This window comes from Eretmochelys imbricata, chromosome 1 (genome assembly GCF_965152235.1).
Source record: "Eretmochelys imbricata isolate rEreImb1 chromosome 1, rEreImb1.hap1, whole genome shotgun sequence".
Taxonomy (NCBI): domain Eukaryota; kingdom Metazoa; phylum Chordata; order Testudines; family Cheloniidae; genus Eretmochelys; species Eretmochelys imbricata.
In genome coordinates, this window is record NC_135572.1 from 127,286,134 (window position 1) to 127,304,698 (window position 18,565).

The following is an 18,565-nucleotide window of genomic DNA, read 5'->3' on the forward strand; positions in this document are numbered from 1 at the left end:
TCTCTGACTCAGTTTTCCCTCAGTAAATTCTCCACACACAGAAATTATAAAAATCAAGTTATTTCTCTTAGAGGCTGGCACAGAAGCTAGAGATTGTTATTCTTGCTCGTATTTTTAAGCAGTCAGGAGTTGCTCTGATATTATGGTGATGAGAGCCAAATAAGTACCTAAACAGATAGAATATGTACTTAGATGGTTCTCTTTCACAGAATGCATTCTCTGCTTCTCTCTCTGGTGATGGTTATTTTTCTTCTTCCTTCCTTTCTACTTAAACACTTGCAACTTTCACATAGACTGAGTCTTGGCACCTTACCACAGACAGGTGCCAACACTCAAATTCTGTGTAAAGCAACATGTTAGTGTTTAAGTAGGAAGGAAAGAAGAAGAAAAATATAATTTAACAGCAGAGTTGGAGAGAAAAGACACGTGCACAGTAAGTTAAATTAGCAACTTGTTGAATGTTAAAATTCTATTATATAGCTATACTATATATTTCTAATTCTGGTGCTCATTACAGATTTGCAAAAGGGGGAACATACCTTGTTACTGAAGAAAGAGCACCCTACCAGAGACAAAAGCAACTCCAAATTCTTTCTTGGTCTTATATTAGTCACTCTCAGATATTTAATTACATTCAAATAGAAATGATTTATTACATTAAAAATAATACTTTGTGGCAGAGTAGGATGTATGGGCTGCAGCTTTCAAAATCCCTACAGTGAATTAATGGAAATTGAATTACAGTAACTCACAAAAACAGAGAATGCTAAAATAAGACTGGTGACGCACCTTATAGAGGTATGCTAGATCTTTCTGCCTCTGTTATTTATTTACTTGTCTTCGGTATTAAAGGAGCCAACAGCAACTGGCAGTTTAATTGGAATGGTAAAGAAATAATTTAATTGAGCGCCTGACTTTAGTAATCCCCAGAAGTTTATCATACCCTGAAAGTAGGAATAGCAAGTGAATCACTATTTAAATATGTACTGTGTTTTGACAAACAATTCTTGAGGTCATGTTACGTACTAAAACAGAGGGCAAAAGAGAGCAGTGTATTATCGCGCCATCATGGCGTTCTTATCTTAGCCAAAGAGGGACCGATTTTAAGCTGGTGTAAAGCGCCATAGCCCCTTTGCTGTCAATGGAGCTACAGCAATTTGCATCCACTGAGGATCTAGCCCAGTGTATTTTGTTTTCAGAGAGACATAGCTCAGAGCAGCTTAAATTACTTACAGCATGGAAACTACAGTTCAATAAAATAGGAAGCCAACTATATAGCAGTTTATATAAGAACAATGCCTTCTTCCTTCCGATAAAGTGACATTGTGGTATGGAGATATATTTCTTGTAAAAAAAAAAGTGTTGGCAACCTATTTCATGTATTTAACACTGTAATTCATAGTGCAGTATCGAACTAAGTACTTAATAAAATTCCTATTGTATATAGTTCACCTAGATGTGTTCTAGGTGTTTTTAAATGATAGGTCACTTACCTCAATACAATGGGATCATAAAAGGACAACATACAGAAGAAAAGATTACACTTTTTTTAAAGGGAACTCAGGGATCATTTATGAAGCTGTGTAAAAAACTTGGTCTCAAGAAGGAATTTGAAGACATTTTTGTGGTGTTCAGAATCAGAGTACATTCCTGGTGCAAGGGACAACATGGAAAAAAAGCTTTAGGTGAAGAAGATAACAAAGGAGACAAACATTAAGGTTATGTCTACGGTAGGATGAAAGATGTATTATAAAGACATGTTAGCTTACGTGTTAAAATCCTAGTGGAGAAAACATATTAACTAACAGCACTTTAAAATATACCTTTTTTCCCTAGCATAGACATAGCCTTAGGAACAGATACTGCAACAGTAGGAAAACTAATGAAAACAAGGTTTCTGTGGCCACAGATGTTTTTTCTATTGTATTATCTACACTGATGCCTTCTGTACAATAGTGTTCCTGCTGTTGTTACCCCGGGGGAGTGGAACAATTGGGAGAAACAGTGGGAAACTTTCTGTAGGCTTGATATTCTGCATTCACACAGGTAGGTTACTCTTTTTCTATAACTCTTGTGCATACATTCTTCCTAATAGAACTTTGACTATGTAGTTACAAAGACTTGGCTTTTGTAGAGAGATCAGATCTGCTTACTTTGCAAACTACACTTAAGCTGTAGTGTCTTAATATGTCTGAGGTCATGAGGCAGAGACCACTAGGAGAAATCACACAACAGAAGACATTAGCAAAGGTGGAACAACCGGTCCAAAATTTGGCCTCGGGATCCATTCTGTATGCACCCTAGAACTGACAATGGTTTTTCCACAGTACACTTGTCTGACAAGATAATACAATTGTCACAATCTTTCTGTTGCCAAAACGAGGCAGGGGGATTGTTTACAATTAAGTTATGTTGCAATGTATGTTTTATGTTCTGCCCTCAAGGAGAGGCTACTGATCTGACCTTAAAAATCCTGGGTGTATATACTGATTGAAGTGTCGCAGCTACTCCATGGCTCTAATATTTGGATCCACTGCTGGAGAGTCCTGCTGAAGTCAACAAGATTCTGCACATGCACAGGGGTCTCTGCTAGCAGATCTAAATGCAGAATCTGGGTCTATCCCCTTTCTCTCCACTCCTAAATAAATAAATTTAAAAAATAAAGAGAAAATTAGTGTGGTCCAACTTTGTCTTTATTTTAATATTTACTTGCAGTAATCTACAAACATGGGAGTGCCTACAGCCTGGTTGCACAGAGGAATAAATATCATTAGAGACCTGAATCTGTGCCAGAAGTAGTTTCAACAGAGGCCAGGGACTGAGCAGAAACACAGAGTTCCAGTTTCATCTGACATTCATGTTTTCATAGTGGTAGGTCTACTAGTGTCTCCAGTACTTTGTTTCATTTTCAAATGCATTTTAGTAGTTGAATAAAGTACAAAAGCTACTCTGAAACCTACAAAAGTGATGCGGATATTGGGCAGATGTGAGAGGTACTTTGCCTCCAACCTATTTTTTTCAGTATGCACCTTGAGGTGGTGCCTCTATTTCATAATATCCACACATTGTTGTATTCCTTAGATATGGGTGGGGTTGGCATAAACAAAAGTTTGTGCCTTCAAGTAATATTCATCAAGAGATGCATATCACCAGACTCTGCTGGAGGAAATGTGCCATTAATGGCACATTCAAATAACTTAAGGAACAACAGTTTCTGGATCATATTTTCCAGACCTCATTATGTCAAGGTCTAGGAAATTATCTCCATTTTGAATTAACCAAAGGGCTCTGATCTCCTCTCTATATAAGTATGCAGCTCCCATTAACATTCACAGGAACTGAGTGCATAGACTGAAGGAAGAATAATTTTTATGGTCTATCCTTTTCACTGAGTTGAATAACAATTTTTTTTCAATGTCCGGCTCTAGCTCCTATATCACTTGCTGGAGGCAGGGGCTGCTGGCGCTCCCCTGATCCCCTAGGGACAGCATTAGGGAACAGACAGGTAAAGTCCCAACTGCTCTACTAAGATGTTGCTTGCAGAGAAAAAAATAAATATTTGTCTTTCCACTGTCTGTGTAAGGAGCCAGCTTTGAGGAGCATCAATAGAGCCTTACTGCTTCTGGGAAGACTTAAATACACAAGGTATGTGGAAATGAGAGGGCACAAGGTTAAGCTCAGTGGAGACAGGAAACGAGTGTAGCTGATCACGTGTACTTCAGAAGAGCTATAATAGGAGGAAACTGGGGAGAATGAGCCTTCATCTCAGCAGCTCATGGCTACCTGTAAAAGTTGCCTTCTTCCCTCTCTGGAATAGGTCTCTTCAAGCCCTGCTTACCTTCCATCTTGTTCCATGGGAACAACACACAAGTTAAAGTATTAACCGTTCCTTCTAAGCCTGTTTGAATTACATGGAAAGTCAATGTTTCACCTGTATTCTTTCCATTCAGAAGATTCCAGATATGGTACACCTGGTAATTCTAAATCATGTGGCCTCATCTAGAATAGCATGTGCAGTATTGATCACCGAGTCACCCTATGTCAAAAAGGATATTGCAGAAGGGTTCAGAGATGGGTGACAACAATGAAAAACTTACATGAAAAAACTTACATGAAAAAAGATTGAAAAAATTGGGGTTGTTTATCTTTAGAAAGGAGACAAATAAGAGAATGTGATGAAAGTATATAAAATAATGAATGGTCTAGAGAAGGTAGATCAGGCATGTCTATTCTACCTGTTTTAAGACAAGAACAATGGGACATTAAGTGAAACTAAAAAGTGGAAAATTCAAACCTGATAAAATACATTTTCACACAATGCATAATTAGACAGTGGAACACATTGGCACTGGATATCATTGAGGCCAATTTAGTAAGATTCAGAAAGGGATTGGACATTTATATGCATAACAAGAATATCCAGTTATAATTAATGCTAACATAAATTCTGTAACAGATATTAAACCTCATGCTTCAAAATTTAAACTCATCGCTATCCAGGATTATGAGAAGACCTAGTGTGAAGACTGGTTATTCCACATCTGCCTAATGCGAGGTTACTTTCACCTTCTCTGAAGATTGCACTTCCTCTGATACTGTCCTCTCTTAGAATTAGAATACTGGATCTGATGTAGTATGGCAACTCCTACATTTTTCCCGTAGTAAACTAGATTCATTTTCTCCTATCAATTAGACAACCAAGAAATCAGTCCTAAATCAAATAATCAAATGCTTAAAATGATAGCTTACCATAAAACATCATTCATTGGGGATATCATAAATACTTTTTTATGGTGTAGTGCACTGAAATTGCTGTTAAACAATTATTTTGTCAGTTGAGAAGTTTCTTTGAATGACCAGTGGTTAATAATGGCTATGAAAAAACATCCCATTAAGCAAAATATTTGCTTTGATATGCAACATGAATAATTTGGTATGTATGCGCTGTAAGTATTTTTGCTAAGCACTCCGTAGCTCTGTTTTGGATCATAGTGTGAATGTGCTTATTTGTAATTGATTCATCTCATCTTCTAGGCCTTGGTGTCTAGAGCAAAGAAAGCTTTTAAACATTCTTTAAATTAACTTGATAAGACTGTTAATAGTTGAAAGAGACATCTTCTGCTGTTTAGGCATCTGTCCCTTGATGAAAACAGGTAATTTACAATATTTCTTCGTCAAAATTCAGCTTTCTGGGCTTTTTGTTGTTGTTGTTAAGGAAGGATTAATCCTTTTGATCATTTGATGTAAAACCATATATGGGCATTATTTTCACGTATTATGTGTATTTGATGTACTTCAAGAGCCATTTAATAGACTGTAGCCAAACTCTGTTAGCAGATAAGCTCCTCTCTCTGCTTTCATCAGTTAAACAAGGTTGGGTCTGATAAGTATTTGGCTAATGGACACGAAACGTGGTTACGGATGGGGAATCGGACAGCTTATGGAGTGGGTGATGATTTTGATTCCTTAGAAGGTACTCTTCCCACTGAATCAGTATTAAGTTATGTACTAGCATATTGGTGATGGGCACTGTGCTGCGGGAGATGCATTATTCTGCTGAGACTTAAAACTAAGCTCCTGAGTACTTGAATTAATATTATAAGAGTCTGTTGCCTGGCCAAATTCTAATTTGATAAACTACAAGGAAAATATAAGGGGCAGAACATAATTTCATTTGGAGAAAGAATTCACTCCCTCTCTCGAACTATTGTATAGTGTTGCTGTGTATCATTAAGCTGGTGCAAGTTCCACCCCAAAAGTGGCATCATTTTAGTGCTGGTGAAGATACTTCCCAATTCAAGGTACTATTTAGGTGACAAATCTGAGGAACTGTCCCAGACTGAGGAGCACTCAAGGACGATAAGGCCATTGTGGAGAAAGTAAACAAATTCTTTGCATTGCTCTTCAGGGTTGAGGATGTGAGGGAGATTCCCAAACATGAGCCATTCTTTTTCGGTGACAAATCTGAGGAACTGTCTCAGATTGAAGTGTCATTAGAGGAGGTTTTGGAACATATTGATAAACTAAATGGTAGCAAGTCACCAGGACCAGATGGTATTCACCCAAGAGTTCTGAAGGAACTCATATGTAAAAATGCAGAACTACTAACTGTAGTCTGTAACCTATCATTTAAATCAGCTTCTGTACCAAATGACTGGAAGATAGCTGACACCATTTTTTAAAAAGGGCTCCAGAGGGGATCCCAGCAATTACAGTCCAGAAAGCCTGACTTCAGTACCAGGCAAACTGGTTGAAACTATAGTAAAGACACATAGATGAACATAATTTGTTGGGGAAGAGTCAACATGTTTTTTGTAAAGGAAAATCATGCCTCACCAATTAACTGGAATTCTTTGAGGTGGTCAATAAGCATGTGGACAAGAGGGATTCAGTGGATGTATTATGTACTTAGATTTTCAGAAAGCCTTTGACAAGGTCCCTCACCAAAGGCTCTTAAGCAAAGTAAGTTATCATGGGATAAGAGCGAAGGTTCTCTCATGGATTGGTAACTGGTTAAAAGATAGGGAAAAAAGGGTAGAAATAAATGGTCAGTTTTCAGAATGGAGAGAGGTAAATTGTGGTGTTCCCCAGAGGTTTGTACTGGGACCCGTCCTATTCAACATATTAATAAATAATCCGGAAAAGGGTTAAACAGTGCAGTGACAAAATTTGCAGATGATACAAAACTACTCAAAATAGTTAAGTCCCAAGCAGACTGCAAAGAGCTACAAAATGATCGCACAACACTGAGTGACTGGGCAACAAAATGGCAGAAGAAATTTAATGTTGATAAATGCAAAATAACGCACATTGGAAAACATAATCCCGACTATACATATGAAATGATGGGGGTCTAAATTAGCTGTTACCACTCAAGAAAGAGCTGTTGGAGCCATTGTGAATAGTTCTCTGAAAACATCCACACAACGTGCAGCAGCAGTCAACAAAGCAAACAGAACCTTGGGAATCATTAAGAAAGGGATAGATAAGAAGACTGAAAATATCTTATTGCCTCTATATAAAGCCATGGTATGCCCACATCTTGAATACTGCGGGTAGATGTGGTTGCCTCATCTCAAAAAAGATATATTGGAATTGGAAAAGGTTCAGAAAAGGGCAACAAAAATTATTAGGAGTATGGAACAGCTGCCATATGAGGAGAGATTAATGAGACTGGGACTTTTCAGCTTGGAAAAAAGACGACTAGGGGATATGATAGAGGTCTATAAAATCATGACTGGTGTGAAGAAAGTAAATAAGGAAGTGTTATTTACTATTTGTCATAACACAAGAACTAGAGGGTACCAAATGAAATTAATAAGCAGCAGGTTTAAAACAAACAAAAGGAAGTATTTTTTCCACACAACGCACAGTCAACCTGTGGAACTCTTTGCCAGAGGATGTTCTGAAGGCCAAGACTATAACAGCATTCAAAAAAGAACTAAATAAGTTCATGGAGGTTAGGTCCATCAATGACAATTAGCCAGGATGGGCAGGGATGGTGTCCCTAGCTGCTGTTTGCCAGAAGTTGGGCGTGGGTGACAGGGGATGGAGCACTTGATGATTACCTGTTCTGTTCATTCCTTCTGGGGGACCTGGCATTGACCACTGTCAGAAAACAGGATACTGAGCTAGATGGACCTTTGGTCTGACCCAGTATGGCTGTTCTTATTTGAATGTAATCTTTATATATTGATATGTATCATATTTATTTATCTTGATATAATTATTTTTCTATGTATTTTGGCAAAAAGACCTTCATATTGTTCTTTAGCTCTACCTAGTCCCGAGGGAGAGAGGTATGGTTCAGTACAGTACAAGGGTTCAGTCCTGCAAGTGATGAGTGGGATTACTGGTGTATGGCAGTGCAGATTACAGGATAGGCTTTTAATATTGTATAATATCTGGGGAAGCAGGCAGAGATAAAGGACAATATCCTTTGTGGCAAAGATGTAATACCTCTAAATTGTAACTTTCATGAAGAAATATGGGTTATTTAGCTGTGTTTAAATAAAAAAGTCTTATATTTGTAAACAGTCCTCCCATATCTGAATAATTCACATAAAAACTAAATACGGCACTTAAATACTGTGACATGTTGCACAAGAGAATTTTAATTTAGTCAGAAGAAGTCCAATCTTGCATTGCTTGTGCATCCCAAATTCTCTGCAACATCAAGGAGAGTTTCTGATGTCCAAGCAAAGGAGCAGCTAGCCCTCTGCAGGCAAGATTGGCAGGCTTCTTAACATATGTTTAATTTTAGATAACCTTTTTCAGTAAGTGCAGAAAGAAAATGTGGCTGGATGAAAGTGCGGTCTAGCCTAGCATTTCAACTATCAAAGCCTGAGAGAGGATTTAATTCATCTAGTTCAGCTCCTTTTGGGACTTATTTTAAATATCTCCCATGTTTGCAGTTAGGCCTGTGAGAGCTAGATGCTAGTGAGAGGTTTTAGAGCTGAAAAACACACGTCCAGATGTCCAACATCCTCCCTCATAAAAGTCTGAGTTTTCATAGTTGGATTCCACCCATCCCCAAGGACAGGCCCCAAGCATGAAATCTGAATCTGGCTTTTGACCCCTCTCCCCTTCCACTTCTTACAACACCTGGGATTCAAGAGATCCTCTCTCTTTTCAACAGGTATGGAGACAAAAGGAAAGGAGTTTTCCATAACATGCTAACCCTGAAAGAGGCCAATCCCTGCCAATTCACTTTCTGGAGGCAAGAAACTTATACCTAGCAGAGTCATCTGAAACTGGGAAAGATTAGAGAGATAATATATTTTATTGGACGAATAAAAGATATTGCCTCACCCATGTTGTCTTTTAGTATCCTGGGACCCACCTGGCTACAACTACACTGCATACAATCCAAGGAGGAAGTCAGTTTCTTTGCAGGTCCAGAAAAGAGCTCCCTGCTGCCGCTTTTGCTAGACAGCAAGGGGAAAAACAGCTTTTGGCTCCTATTGCGTTGAGTCATTGCTCGCTCGCTCTCTCGCTCTCTCTGCACCAGTTTCTGGCACAGATCTGCACTCTGACAACCTTCCTGCCCTTCCACTGCAAACCCTCCCCGTGCCCGTTAGCAGCCTAACGTGCCGGCTGTACTCTCAAGCTATTTTCCGCAGCTCGGGGACAGCCTCTCCCCATCTGCAGGGCGAGCCCTGCTGCACCGCACCGCACCGCACCCGCTCGCCTCCCGTGACCTAGGGCGTGGCATGCCCTAGCAGGCTCGCACTGTCTCTTCGCCCTGCCAGCTGTGGGGGGGGGGGGGGAAGGGGGGAGCGGGTTGGCTGCCCCTTCGTCTCATTGGCTGGCTGGGGCCAGCTCTCCCTTCGGATTGGCTGCCTGCCCCTGGGAGGTAGGAGTCTTGGAGAGAGCGGGCAACCCCATGCCTTTTTTGGCTGCAGGGCTCGCGCTGGAACTGCTGTTTGCGCAGCAGGCTCCTGTGCGCGGGGAGGGCTGTGGCGGCGGCTGCTGCTGCCTGCGGCGCACCCGTGACCCGCTCCTGCCGGGCGTGGAGCTAGTGGCTTCTTGGAAAGAAAGTTGAGAGAGAGAGAAGGTGGGTGCGTGGGAGGGAAACCTGCGGGGAAAGTTTGCACCTTAGTCCCCGGAGCGGCAGCAGCGGATCATGCAGCGGGGGAGACTCACCCTCCTAGTGTCTCTGGCTTTTCTCCTGCTCCACGTGAGAGGTAAGAAGGTGGAGCAGACGCTGGGGCGAGAGGGTGGGTGGGTGGCTGCCTGCCGTGCAACTGGCCCTTCTTTCCCTTTGCCCCGCCGGGGATCCGTGGCGGGGGGTTTTCCTGTGCGGCTCTGTTCCCCCACCCAGCGCTCCCTTTTGTTGCGCTGCCAGCATAGGCGGAAGAAAGGAGGGGCTGTATTGGGAGCGGGCAGGAGGCTGGAGGGGCGCCCAGGCGGGAGATCTGCGTGGCTCTGAGGGCGGGCTTGTCTCGCAGGCGGGGCAGTGCCCGGGGCTCCCCTGAGGCCATACAGCGGGGCGCGCCCCGGGACCCCTCGCGCTGGCCCCGGCTGGGCGAGAGCGGGCGACGAGCGGGAGGCGGGCGCGCCAAGCGGCGGGAGGTGTCGCTGGGGTCGGGAGCTCCGGGCACGGGTGCGCGCCCTGGGTCCACAAATGGCTGGTCCCCCGCCGCAGCGCTGCCTCCCTAGGTGGGGTGAGCCTGGTGGTCTGCCTCGGCTCCCCCAGCGACAGCCACCGAGAAGTCCTCGGATAGAGGCAGCCGGATGGGGGGGAAAAGCCTTCCTTTTCTGCGAGCAGGAGGGGCGTGCCACGTTTTAGTTGGCGACTCCTCTTTTTGCGGTTGAATTTAATCCCTGGGGAAACTGATCTGCAGTGATTGTGAGGAAATCGCCTTAACTGTGGACACTGAACATGGCGCTAGTGGAAATGAGGCAGAGGGCGGTGGGGTTTACCACAGGGCTGAGACAGGGAAATAAACCAGGTATATTATGTGGGACCGGTTGTCCTGCTTACTGTCTGGTTTGGGAGAACTGAAAGGATCTGGGAGTTGTCTCTTTATGTATTGCTAGCCTGGGGAGGAGAAATGTTACATACATGCTGGGAATCCTTAGCTGCCTTCCTGCCCCACCCTAACAGCGTGGTGTGTCCAGCTGCTATCTTTCAGAGGAGGTGGGATGCCTCAAGTGCACATCATTCCTCCTGTATGATGGAAATGGCCCACCTTGATTATCATACACACTGTAAGGAGAGTGATCACTTTAGATAAGCTATTACTAGCAGGAGGGGGGGGGGAGAAAACCTTTTGAAGTGATAAACACCCATTTTTTCATGGTCTGTGTGTATAAAAATATCCTCACTGCATTTTCCACTTTTATGCATCCGATGAAGTGAGCTGTAGCTCACGAAAGCTCATGCTCAAATAAATTGGTTAGTCTCTAAGGTGCCACAAGTACTCCTTTTCTTTTTGCGAATACAGACTAACACGGCTGCTACTCTGAAAACTGAGAGTTTTGGCACTGTCAGAGCTCTAAAAAAGCTTCCATTTTAGGAAAGAAAGAGGAGGTACTTTAAGTCAGAGCAACAGTTAACTCAATGCTAACTTTCTAGTGGGTATCAGCACAATTACTATACTATGGGAAACACCAAGGTAAACAAACAAACTTTGCTGACAATTTCCCTTTGGTTTTAGTATTCTTATTAGCAGACTTTAAGCCTTGAAACTTTTGCCCAATTTTTTGCACAGAATATTTAAAAACAATAGGTTGAATGCTAGGATTCTGATGCATTATTTGGAGAAATGCAGCGACGAGGCTAAAACTACTTTATCCAATAAGAAGTTATGTAAACTCTATTGGCTAAGATCTAATGTGATATAAGGATATATGATACAAATAGTAACTTACTTTGCACAATTTGTTATTTAATTACTTCTTGCAAGGATGGTATTTTTTGCCACACTCCAAAGAAGGCTAGGTTTCAGAGTAGCAGCTGTGTTAGCCTGTATTCGCAAAAAGAAAAGGAGGACTTGTGGCACCTTAGAGACTAACAAATTTATTAGAGCATAAGCTTTCGTGAGCTACAGCTCACTTCATCGGATGCATACAGTGGAAAATACAGTGGGGAGATTGTTTCATGTTCTCTGTGTATATAAAATCTGTGTTACCATACAGACTGTAACAAGAGTGACCAGGAAAGGTGAGCTATTACCAGCGGGTGGGGGACCTTTCTGTAGTGATAATCAAGGTGGGCCATTTCCAGCACTTTACAAGAACAGTAGGAGGGGAAATAAACAAGGAGAAATAGTTTTACTTTGTGTAATGACACATCCACTCCAGTCTTTATTCAAGCCTAAGTTAATTGTATCCAGTTTGCAAATTAATTCCAATTCAGCAGTCTCTCCCTGGAGTCTGTTTTTTTGAAGTTCTTTTGTGAAGAATTGCCACTTTTAGGCTAGTTGATGCTATGTAGTCATATTTTTGTGTCAAATATTTAGCAAAACTGTTAGTGTAAAATCACTTGTTGCCGCAGAGCTCCAGAGGACATGCCATAAGGAAAGGAGAATGTTAAGTGTTTGACAAATCTTTGCAAGAAGGTAAATCGTTCTGACACGATCAGTAACCTTAACTTAGCTTGTTGTGCCTGGGGTTACAGTTCATAATGTGAATGCATTATCCCAACCAAATGCGTAAAAGACAAATAGGATCTTTTTTTTTTTAAACAATACTTGTATGCATTCATGCATGGTATGAAGAAAGCTTCAGTTTTAACCAGCGTGAAGCTACTTTAAATAAAGCAATTTACATCAATTATCTAAATCACTTGATTTTAAAATATCATCAGTCTAAATCAGGTGGTGGCTTTGCAAAACTAATTTGAAAACTTGTGCTCTTACAACATTAAGCTAAAAATATATCCTAAATTTTTAAATGGGTCTTTAAAATCCCAATGTCTGTAGGGTATCTTATTTGAATTTTCACTACTTTGCAGTAGCAGTTCTGTAAATGTAAGACTCTGATCCTGCAAACACTTAAGCAGTTGCGTAACTATACTCACATGAATAGTCCTATTAACTTCAGTGGGGACTACTCCTGTTCCTAAAGTTAAGCATGAAGGTTTGCAGCATCAGGGGCTAGCACTGTATTTTTTAATTAAACAAAAAGAAAAGGAGTACTTGTGGCACCTTAGAGACTAACCAATTTATTTGAGCATGAGCTTTCGTGAGCTACAGCTCACTTCATCGGATGCATACCGTGGAAACTGCAGCAGACTTTATATATACACAGAGAATATGAAACAATACCTCCTCCCACCCCACTGTCCTGCTGGTAATAGCTTATCTAAAGGAATCATCAGGTTAGGCCATTTCCAGCACAAATCCAGGTTTTCTCACCCTCCACCCCCCCACACAAATTCACTCTCCTGCTGGTGATAGCCCATCCAAAGTGACAACTCTTTACACAATGTGCATGATAATCAAGTTGGGCCATTTCCTGCACAAATCCAGGTTCTCTCACTACCTCACCCCCCTCCAAAAACCCACCCCCATACACACACAAACTCACTCTCCTGCTGGTAATAGCTCATCCAAACTGGCCACTCTCCAAGTTTAAATCCAAGTTAAACCAGAACATCTGGGGGGGGTACCACACAACAGAACCACTAACCCAGGAACTTATCCTTGCAACAAAGCCCGTTGCCAATTGTGCCCACATATCTATTCAGGGGACACCATCACAGGGCCTAATAACATCAGCCACACTACCAGAGGCTCGTTCACCTGCACATCCACCAATGTGATATATGCCATCATGTGCCAGCAATGCCCCTCTGCCATGTACATTGGTCAAACTGGACAGTCTCTACGTAAAAGAATAAATGGACACAAATCAGATGTCAAGAATTATAACATTCATAAACCAGTCGGAGAACACTTCAATCTCTCCGGTCACGCAATCACAGACATGAAGGTCGCTATCTTAAAACAAAAAAACTTCAAATCCAGACTCCAGCGAGAAACTGCTGAATTGGAATTCATTTGCAAATTGGATACTATTAATTTAGGCTTAAATAGAGACTGGGAGTGGCTAAGTCATTATGCAAGGTAGCCTATTTCCTCTTGTTTTTTCCTACCACCACCCCCCCCCCCCCCGATGTGTGAGGGGGTGGAGGGTGAGAAAACCTGGATTTGTGCTGGAAATGGCCTAACCTGATGATCACTTTAGATAAGCTATTACCAGCGGGACAGTGGGGTGGGAGGAGGTATTGTTTCATATTCTCTGTGTATATATAAAGTCTGCTGCAGTTTCCACGGTATGCATCCGATGAAGTGAGCTGTAGCTCACGAAAGCTCATGCTCAAATAAATTGGTTAGTCTCTAAGGTGCCACAAGTACTCCTTTTCTTTTTGCGAATACAGACTAACACGGCTGTTACTCTGAAACCTTTTAATTAAACGTCTCTCTAAATGGCATAAAATCTTTTTCATTCCAAACAAAATTGCTTCAGTTTTAACTAACGATGTTATAAACACAAGCTAAATTTCTTTTAAAATAAGAGCCTAAAGTTAAGTTTGCATTTAGACACATGCAGGTGAGATTTTCATGGTGTGGAACTTCATAGCAGAGAAAAATCTCTATGTAGCTGCTGAAATTTTACTAGCAATTAGAAAATTTAAAAAATAAATACAAAACAACCACCTTATCATGTTAAGACTATAGAATAGAAAGAATGTGAAGAACTAGAAATTTATAAATTGTGATTTTTAACCGCCCTGGCCTCATTTCTACACTTCTTTAGTTGGTTTAAATTCAGACTTTGAAAAAAATGGTCAAAATACAGTTAAATTATGCATTTTAATGTTGATAGCAGGTGGATCAAATTGCCCCAGGCATCATTCTGAAAATGTAAATTCCATTGTATCCTATTGCTATTCCCCAGTTTCTGGTGGGGGTATCATTTTACTGAGCCGCACATACTATACTATGAAGCTGAAAATGTGCAGCAGACTATTCTTTACCTCTGTCACTGAAAAGAGTTCAGATCTGTGACTCAGACTCTGAAGGCTTTTACTTTTTACACTGATAATTTATATAAAAGGACAACTGTGCATGCTAAATCAAAATGACTTCATTGCAGCAGTTCTTTGAAGTCATGACAGTGTAGCTTGGCAACTGTTGAACACTCCTCAGCTTTACACTGCACAGCCAGAAACAATTTCTATATATTAATGTTTGCTGTTACTACTTTGGCATGTCACGTGGGGTGGCAGCTATACTTAAAATGTTTGTCCTTGTCTGACACTGGTTAGTGTGATCCACATACTGGGGAAGGCCCTATTTGAGTGGAGGATACAGTTTAGTAAGAAGCTACTGTAATTGACATGTCCTTTATTCCTTTAGTATTGCAAGAAGATGAAAGAGCACCCAGAAATCTACTAGCCAGAGACCAATAGGACAAGAGTGTGTAAAGGGTATGAGGGGAGGGAGGAGGAAGGCAAGTCACCAGGGAGTTCCAGGGGTCAGGGTTCATCTTCAGCTGGTAGAAAAGGGGAGGGTACATGGGTTTGTACCTGGTTGCATTTCCTTTTTCCTTAGAATGTGGGAGGGGGGAACAACACTTCATCCTCCATATGAATCTTTGACTAGTGTTTGATAAATTTGAAATCCCAGGGCTACTTGTTGGGAAAGGAGTAAGTAGTAGCAGCAGCATTGAAGTCTTCTGTCTGCAGACTCAGACAGCACCACAACAGTTAACATTTGGAAGGTTCTTTGCAATCATAAGGAGACTGCTAATGAAAGCAGAAATTATGTAGAAGCTGGTGACTAAGTGTGTGTGATACCTATACGCACATGTTTTGCTAGAGAGTTTCTTACTTGCCATGGAAATACATTTTTCAAGGTTGGGTATTGCATTAGTGCAGTGTACGGGAACGAGTTAAACAGCTTCTATTAAACAAGTTGCTATTTCTCTACACACAACACTGAAAACACAGCCCATAAAAAAGGATTTCTAAGGTTTCATACAAAGCTTGTCACCAAGTCATGAAGCAGATTCCCTGTAATAGTCTCTTACTTGGTAGTTTAATTGCTTCTGGCTTAAGTAGTTTATTCAGTAGTTTGACAAATGAACAGTATGTCATGCCAATAAAATTTGTTTGCATTTGAGATGTGAGCTAAATAAAGAACTCCACCAAATATTTTGGGACAAGACAGCTTAAAGTGCATCAAATGAAATAAAAATCCAACTTTTTATTATGAGAGAAAGGAAACATAAATGCAACTTTTAAGCCACAGTCTCAACAGAAAACATGAAGGATTTAGAAGTGTGACAAATCATATGTACATTAGCACTCCTCAAATATCCAGTCTTAATTCCCTTCCCCTAAGTAGGTTTCTATCATCAATGTACAAAATGTCAAATGGACACTTTTTATAAAGAAACGTCTTTAACTGTACTTGTTAAAAGACAAGTCAATAGTAACTAAACTGGTAATTCACTCCACATGTTACTGGTCTCTATTCTTCTCACATTTTGACTGACTTAATAGTCTTTCTTCTTGGATCTCTGCCAGCAGTTTTATAGATATTCCTCACCCGACCTCAAATGTATACTTATTGTGTACAGTAGAACCTCAATTACGAACACCAGAGTTATGAACTGATCAGTCAACTACATACCTCATTTTGAACTGGAAGTACGCAATCAGGCAGCAGCAGAGACTAAATTTAAAAAAAAGAAAAAGGCAAATTCAGTACAGTACTGTTAAATGTAAACTACTAAAAAAAAAAAAATAAAGGGAAACCAGCATTTTTCTTCTGCATAGTAAAGTTTCAAAGCTGAATTAAGTCAATGTTCAGTTGTAAACTTTTGAAAGAATCACTATAACATTTTGTTCAGAGCTACAAACATTTCAGAGTTACAAACATCTCGGGAATGGAAGTTGTTTGTAACTCTGAGGTTCTACTGTATAACTTTCAGCTTTGTGCAGGATGGAGGGTGAGAATACTTCATCCGCAAGATCTGTTCACAAGAAATCTTTTAATCCCAGGTCTTTTCTTTTGAATAACAGAATTTTGGTCTAGGTAAAAATAAGTTTGGGGTGGTTGTTGTTTTTTTTTTGCTTTTGTCCCTTCACACAGGATATCCATTGCCTTTTTTGTTGTCTGCAAATCTTAGTTGTTTGAGTCTGAATAAAAGGTTCCAAGTTGGTATTTTTATTAAACAAAAGCTGTTTGTAAACTCCGGAGCTTACGTTGTCTGGATCTGATCTGTTGACATTTTAGTTATGTTCTCTTCTCACTCACACTGGTCCTTTTTATTTTAATTTTAAACTAGACCACAGACATTCATTTCACATTTTTCTTTATTTAATTTTTGCTCAAAACTAGTGAATTGTTTCACAACTTTTGTATCCCCACAGTTTAATTTCTATTTATTTAATACAAAATTCTCTACCTAATGCTGGGTCTGCAGTTTTAAAACAGAGTATCTAATAGGCTTGGTGTTAATGATACAGTTGTTAGTAGAGTTTAATCTTAAAGATGCTCACTCCAAAGAATTACTCTTTCAATCTCAATGTCAAGAATTATAACATTCATAAACCAGTCGGAGAACACTTCAATCTCTCTGGTCACTCGATTTCAGACCTAAAGGTCACAATATTAGAACAAAAAGACTTCAAAAACAGACTCCAAGGAGAGACTGCTGAATTGGAATTAATTTGCAAACTGGATACAATTAACTTTCTCTTGAATAGAGACTGGGAGTGGATGTGTCCTTACACAAAGTAAAACTATTTCCCCATGTTTATTCTCTCCCCCCCCCCCCCCCCCAGCCCCAACTGCTCCTCGCTGTTAGCTGCTGGAAATGGCCCACCTTGATTATCACTACAAAAGGTTTTCTCTCCGCCCCCCCGCCCCCCCCCCTCCCGCTCGGGAATAGCTCATCTTGAGTGATCACTCTCCTTACTGTGTGTATGATAACACCCATTTTTTCATGTTCTGTGTGTATATAAATCTCCTCAAATTTTCCACTGAATGCATCCGATGAAGTGAGCTGTAGCTCACGAAAGCTTATGCTCAAATAAATTGGTTAGTCTCTAAGGTGCCACTAGTACTCCTTTTCTTCTTTCAATCTGTGGTGCCTCGTGCACAAAACAAGTAGAAGGAATGGAAGTGCCAGATAACCCTTATTTTGTCTTCCTAATCCCTGTCCCACATTTGCGGCAACCTACATTTGGGGACAGGAGGGATAGCATGCTTAAGAGGTGAGTAGCAGAGTAGGGCTTTGGTAAAGGGTTCTGGGAATCTTGTGCAAAAGGCTCTTGGAAGCTGGTGGAGCAGAGTCTTTCTTCAGACCCCCCTTCTCAGTTTTCTTGGTTTTGTTTTTTCCTTTATCAGATACTTGTTTTTCTTTTGTTCATTCCTCTTTTCCATTACACTCCTTCAGTATTATATATCCTTTCCTCCTAACACCACTCATCTGCATTCTCCCTCTTCCACCAACCCCCACTGCTATGCAGTCTCACTGCCCAACCCCAACGCAACACTGTCACCCACATCTCCAAATCCTGTGCAACAATCCTGCATCCCAGTCACTCTTCCAGCATCCTCTCTGGTAACTCCCACACATACATAACAGTCACCGGTTGAAGCAAACCACTCCATGATTCCCTCCCCACAGCAATTCTGCACCATGGTTTCCCTTCCCACATATACAGTAGGCCACTATCCCTCTCCCCTGCAGCAGCCTTCTCCCCACTGCAACCATCCTTCATTCCATCTATCTCCCTGCCTTTCCCACAAGGCACCTGGGAATCCCCACTGCATCCTACAACCACTTTCTGCAGCAAATCCCTGGCTTCCTCTTGCTACCATCTCCGTCTTCCACTTCCCTTCCACTCATGTGGCTGTGACCAGGCACGTAAGGGACTGCACCAAGCCCTTTTGAATGTCCCATGTCTGCAGCCAACAGTGGTGAAATTTGTGGTAGGAGTTGAGGCTTGAAATCTCATCATGTTGCCTTGATCAATATGTATTCCATATTTTACAGGGGGGCTAGGGCATTTTCAGGGCCATAATGAATCCCCCGGTGG

At 41.1% G+C, this 18,565-nt stretch overlaps 1 protein-coding gene across 2 annotated transcripts in view; it reads left to right on the plus strand.

Annotated features, from left to right (window-relative positions):
• The first annotated feature begins 9,386 nt into the window (after window positions 1-9,386).
• Window positions 9,387-18,565, plus strand: part of LOC144264053 (CD99 antigen-like) — a 41,252-nt gene continuing 32,073 nt past the window's right edge. For both annotated transcript variants that reach the window (XM_077815341.1, XM_077815350.1), the window contains exon 1: window positions 9,387-9,686. In XM_077815341.1, the coding sequence (XP_077671467.1) occupies window positions 9,626-9,686 (61 nt within the window). In that variant the 5' untranslated portion in view covers window positions 9,387-9,625. The remainder of the gene's footprint in view (window positions 9,687-18,565) is intronic.